The sequence below is a fragment of the Lontra canadensis genome, unplaced genomic scaffold (assembly GCF_010015895.1).
Source record: "Lontra canadensis isolate GAN:19392208 unplaced genomic scaffold, GSC_riverotter_1.0 scaffold4, whole genome shotgun sequence".
Classification (NCBI taxonomy): Eukaryota; Metazoa; Chordata; class Mammalia; order Carnivora; family Mustelidae; genus Lontra; species Lontra canadensis.
Window position 1 is genome coordinate 13,947,980 of NW_022630998.1, and position 6,000 is coordinate 13,953,979.

Consider the following 6,000-nt stretch of genomic DNA (forward strand, 5'->3'; position numbering starts at 1 on the left):
AAAGTCAGTAATCTAAACTAGTACTTTTAAACATTTTCATGACCAAAGACTCTGACTCTGACATTTTCATGACCAAAGACTCTGACTCTGACTCTAAATCTTCAAGGATTTATAGCTAAAGAAAAAATTGGTTTTGCTGAGGGTAAAGCACTTTGTACTTCAGGCTTTCTTAATAGCAAAAACTAGCTTTCCAAATCTACTTTATGACTATATCAGCACCCCCAGTTCAAAGTTGATTAAAAATATTAATAGGAAAAAAATATTAATAGGACAAGGAAAAGATTGAACTGGATTGAAGACTGAAAGATATATGATAAATGAAGTCAAGAATATAGAAAAATTAGGGTGCCTGGGTGGCTCAGTGTGTTAAATCTCTGCCTTTGGCTGAGGTCATGATATCAGGATCCTGGGATGGAGCCTGGCATTGGGTTCTCTGCTCAGCAGGGAGCCTGCTTCCCTTCCTCTCTCTCTGCCTGCCTCTCTGCCTTCTTGTGATCTCTGTCAAATAAATGAACAAAATCTTTAAAAAAAAATGTAGAAAAAAAGTATGGTTTTGATGGAGATCAAAGAAATAGTTTTATAACTAGATCAGTATGTGAGGTTAAAATTGCTTTTTTAATCAGGAAAAATTAGAGCATATTCTTGTGTGAATAATGACCCATTAGATAAGGACAGCTTTTTTTTTTTTTTTTTTTTTTAAGATTTTATGTATTTGTTTAAGAGAGAGAGAGAGAGAGAGCATGAGTCAGGGAGAGGGAGAAAGGGAGAGGGAAAAGCAGGCTCCGCAATGAGCAGGGAGCCCAATGCGGGATTCTGTCCTGAGCCGAAGGCAGATGAAGGCAGACACTTATCCTTAACTGACTGAGTTACCCAGGTGCCCAAAGTCAACTTTTTTTTTTTTTTAATTAACATGTAATGTATAATTTGTTTCAGGGGTACAGGTCTGTGAATCATGTCTTACACCTGCCCCGACTCCCCTTGACCCCCCAACAACCTTCAGTTTGTTTTCTGAGATTAAGAGTCTCTTAGGGTTTGTCTTCTCTGGTTTCATCTTGTTTCATTTTTCCTTCCCTTCCCCCCATGACCCTGCCACCCCAAGGACAACTTTTTAATGGGTGAAGGAACAGGAGAAACACCAAGTATATAAATAGTTTCTGCATCAGAAAGGAAGCCAGGGAGACTAATACATTTTTGATGGAAGAGGGTGGAATATGATATTTTAGATACAGACCGACTCTATATCTAATGATTTTGCCAACAGAGAGTTTGAAGCAGAGGACAGAGATTATCTGATTTACATTTAAAAGATAACTCTGCTTCTGAGGGAGAAATACTTACAGAAGATAAATGTGGAGGAAAAAAAGGCTTCTGCTGAAGTCCACATCAGAATTATATTAAATTGGTCTTTGGGGGTTGTAAAAGAGACTTAGAAATCAAGATATGTCTAGAGTTAGTGTCACACAGATTTATTATCATGGGTTGGAAAAATAATGATGAAAAGTAGAAAAAAATGAACAGGAGGCCTAAGCTTTTCATCTTGAGCAATTGTAAACAGTGTTAACGCTCAATGAGATTGGGAAAATTGGTGATGGATAGTGATCTTTGGCAGGAATCAAGAGTCATGAAGCATGAGGGCCCTGAAAGAAGGAAGATGGTTAAGACATGTTAGTTCTGAGATCCTTTTTCTAGTATCTTTGGGGTGGCTTTTTTCCCCCTAAGATTTTATTTTGAAGTCCTCTCTACATCAAACTGGGGCTAGAACTCATAACCCCAAGGTTAAAAGTCTTATGCTTCACCAACTGAGCCAGCCTGGCTCCCCACTGACTTTTAAAAGTGACTTTTAATTCAAGTTTAGCTGAAATTGTTGCTGAGCAGATTTGTCTCTGAGTATATAGAGATTTACCTCAGGCAGCACACAACTGTTCCTCTGGACTAGAGGTTCTCTGAATTTAGGGGGCACTACAAACATACCAAAGCATTTACATTTTCAGTTATTTCTGTCAATATCTTGATAACAGATGTATATTGGATTATGAAACCAAGTTATCACTGAAAATTTCACAATTTGAAATATTTGGAGGTACACTGAGTTCACAAAAATAGTATTTAATATCCCTTTTAAACACTTTCTCCTAAATTTTTAATTGAAAAATTAGAAGTTTTGAGATGTCAACTGCATATGTACACCATTCTAAAAATATGAAAGATATTAATTTTTTATACCTGCAGAGATAAGGATTTTTTTAATAATATAGTCATTGTTTCCAGTTGTTAGTAATTCTATTTGTAAGTAAACTCTTAGCTAGTTTTAAATGCCATATTTAAATGTGATGATGACTAAATGTATGTTTAATTTTAGAATAAAAGCATTCTTATCCCTACCTGTGGTATTTTCAAGGAGAATTTATAATTATTGCATTTTTCATAGCGACGATACCTGGACCAATACTTTTTAAACTGGCAGGAGACTCTTCTTGTCTATTTCGGGAGACTGAACACTGTAAAAGGAAAGGAAATTGTTGGAGCTATGATAAGAAAAAAATGGCCTACCTTATGGTAGGAATATGTAAGTAATACCTATTGAAGAAATATAGGAAAGTGTAATTATTTTAAAAATGTATAGTTGTTTATAGTAATGTACAGTAATAAACTGAACAAATGGTTACTTTGATGTAAGTATGTAATAAGAAGACATATATAAGAAGTCTTATATAGATAATATTTTAGAAACTAAAGTTCTATAGTATTTGTGTGAATATTTGAGTCACTCCACTGTACACAATAGTTTTATGTTACTCCTGAATAAAGGGTGGTAATTAGCAAAATTTCAATTTAGGAAACAATTTTGTCCATATACATATACAACCAAGTTGATTGACCTTGTGACCATTTCCATTTCCATAGTAAAGGGTTGATAATTAAAAATTATTTTTCACACTCTTAAAGAACATCAAGATATTTTATACTAATTACATGTAAGTTTCACTGTTTCTTTTGCTCAGTGTCATAACAATCCACATAGCAAGCATTCGTTATTTGTTGAATAAATAAGAGATATGGAGAATTGGGATGCTATGGTAGTATGGGCTATGGCCAGTGTTGAGAAAGTCCAGATATGCTTGTATTACTTTGGAAAGCTCACTAACTCTTCCTGGATCTCAATTTATTCATCTGTAAAATGAGGATGTTGGACTACATAATTTCTGAAATCTTGGTCACTGCTAACATTCAGTGATTTTGTTGCATAGATGTCGTTGGTGTGATAAATACTTAGAAGTGTTTATATGTTTTGTGATTTTAATGAGTGGGTTCATGAACTCAAAGAAACACGTAATAATAGACTCTACTATTTAACAGTAACAGATACCTCTGTGATAAAGTATACAGTGTGCCTTGTAATTCAAAAGTCAGTTATCCAGCAAGCTTAGTCTACATTAAGCACTAAGTAAAATTTTAAAAAACAGTTAAAAAATTAAAAAATGGGGAGCCTGGGTGGCTCAGTGGGTTAAAGCCTCTGCCTTCAGCTCAGGTCATGATCCCAAGGTCCTGGGATGGAGCCCGCATCGGGCTCTCTGCTCAGCAGGGAGCCTGTTTTCTCCCCTCCTCACCCCCTCCCCCCACCAAGGCTTCTCTGTCTACTTGTGATCTCTATCTGTCAAATAAATAAAAAACCTTTTAAAAAAAGATAAAAAATGACATTTAAGTAGTTAAAATTTATCAGAGATAATTGTACAAAACTAGGCATTGTTCATAATTAAGTCCTCTTAAGACACTGCTGAGCCTTTTAATTTTTATTTAGATATAACTGTAGCAAACTTATTTATTTTCAAACAGCACATAATTGAGAAAGCTGGTGAACTGCTAGAGAACCTGCCAAGGAGCTATTAACAGGAGGTGATAATAATAAAGAAATAGGGAATTAAGTCACAAAGGACAAACACGGGAAACTACAATAGGAATATGCTTTTGTGGCAATTTAGTGTCAACTAGTCCATTTTGAGGAAATGAAATAATTAAAAGATAGGACTGTATCTTTAAGAAATCTAAAAGTTTTTATAAACATTAAAAAAGTCTCCTTTAAATAACTTGACATGCGTTTATGACATTAATTACATTTTACAATTGGAAAATTGATCTTTTATGGAGATGAAATATACTTGCTTTTTCTTTGGTATTTGGCATTTTTTCCACAAATATTTTCACTCTAAGTAGATTGATACATCTGATGCTTGTATTTTTTTAAATTTAGGTTCTGTTTGCAAAGTATTCGCTATCTTCTTCACTGCTATTGCATATTGCCTGTATAAATATATATCAAAGAGAGACGGTGACAGCCTGCATATACCTGTAAAGAGTCTAAAAGTAAAAAAAAAGGGAAAGAAGTGATTTATAATTGGATCATCGATGTGGAAGAATTATACACTGTCAGTCCATCAATGTAATGCTATATTAATAAAATTCGAAATAATTACAATATAGTTACATGTTTAATAAATGAATGTGATTCATGTGACCCCTTAAGTTTTATTATAATTTGAGTACAAATATAATAACATAGTCTCTGTGTTTTAGATTTTTAAAAGATACTGTAAAATACACATTTAATGCTTTCAATAGAGAATACTTTGAAAGAAGAACATGAAGCAGAAGTGGGAAAATACATGTAAGTTAATTCTGACTACAGTGATATCCTTATGTATTAGTTATTAGACTTTGTTGATGTAGGACTACTTAGGTTTCATATAGTTTATTCTTATTACTTTTCATTTGGGCTGTGGATTTTTGTTTTTCTATAATTTTTCAAAATAACATTAGATTTGTCAATCCAGTTAATATAATAAAAATTTAAATTAATGTCATGATTTTTAACCAAAAGAAGCTTGTTTTAAACATTATAAAAAATGTCATTTTATTTATCTTTTATTTCACCACAGAGAGTTTTCTTCAAAAACTCTCTGTGGTCAGTTGGCTAATTTGCAATATACATTTTTATGTTCCTTTAATTTTATTAGACACAAAATTCAGTATGATCATATATTTTTACTTTGGCCTTAATTTTGTTGATAATGACTGTCTGATACCTGAACTGGTTTTCATTTTTGTGCTTTTATATTTCATTGTATGATAATTATAATTGTTCCATGTGAGATTATATTCAAATTTCAATGTAGGAAATGTGTCAACATTTTTGGAATTTTTCTTAACCTTAAATATGTTCCTCTAGAGAGTTTTTCTTATAATTACTTCGTATATTGTACATCCATCCAAATTATATAGCAATCTTCTAAATATTGGAGTAAAAATCAAATTTTTATAAAACAAAAACTTCTTTACATTGTTTCCATTGTTTTGTTGGAAGAAGAAACAACTGACAAAATTTCTCCTTTATTATACATATTAGCCAATGACCCTGTTTTAAGGGTAGACATTGTCCTATTCTTTACTTTGTTTCCCTTTCTCCAAATTTTAATTTAAATTCCAGGTAGTTAACATACAGTGTAATATTGGTTTCAGGTGTAGAATTTAGTGATTTCTCACTTACATACAACACCCAGCGCTCATCACAAGTGCCCTCCTTAATCCCCATCACCTATTTAAACCATCCCACCTGCACCACCACCCCCACCCCCAGCAACCTTCGGTTTGTTGTCCATAGTTAAGATTGTTTCTTGGTTTGCCTCTCTGCCCCCACCCCCCCGCCCATGCTCATTTGTTTGGTATCTTGAATTCCACATATGAGTGAAATCATTTGGTATTTGTCTTTCTCTAAGTTATTTAGCTTAGCATAATACTTTCCAGCTCCTTCTACATCACTGCAAATGGCCTATTCACGGTATTGGCTGGCAGAAGGAAATGTGAAGCGTAAGTATTCATATTTTATTATATATCATTCTTCCTTAACTTCAACATGCATTTATGAAAACCTATATACTAGACTTTATGTGAAATTCTACTTGACTGCTTGACTCACTCTTCTCTTTGGACCAGTAGGATTGGAGA

General features: G+C 33.4%; 1 protein-coding gene across 1 annotated transcript in view; it reads left to right on the forward strand.

The window, feature by feature from the left end:
* SLCO6A1 (solute carrier organic anion transporter family member 6A1) overlaps positions 1 to 4,483 on the forward strand; it is a 93,539-nt gene extending 89,056 nt beyond the window's left edge. The window contains exons 12-13 of the mRNA XM_032845772.1: positions 2,429 to 2,566; positions 4,250 to 4,483. Coding sequence (XP_032701663.1) covers positions 2,429 to 2,566; positions 4,250 to 4,386 — 275 coding nt within the window. The 3' untranslated portion in view covers positions 4,387 to 4,483. The remainder of the gene's footprint in view (positions 1 to 2,428; positions 2,567 to 4,249) is intronic.
* Positions 4,484 to 6,000: the final 1,517 nt, after the last annotated feature.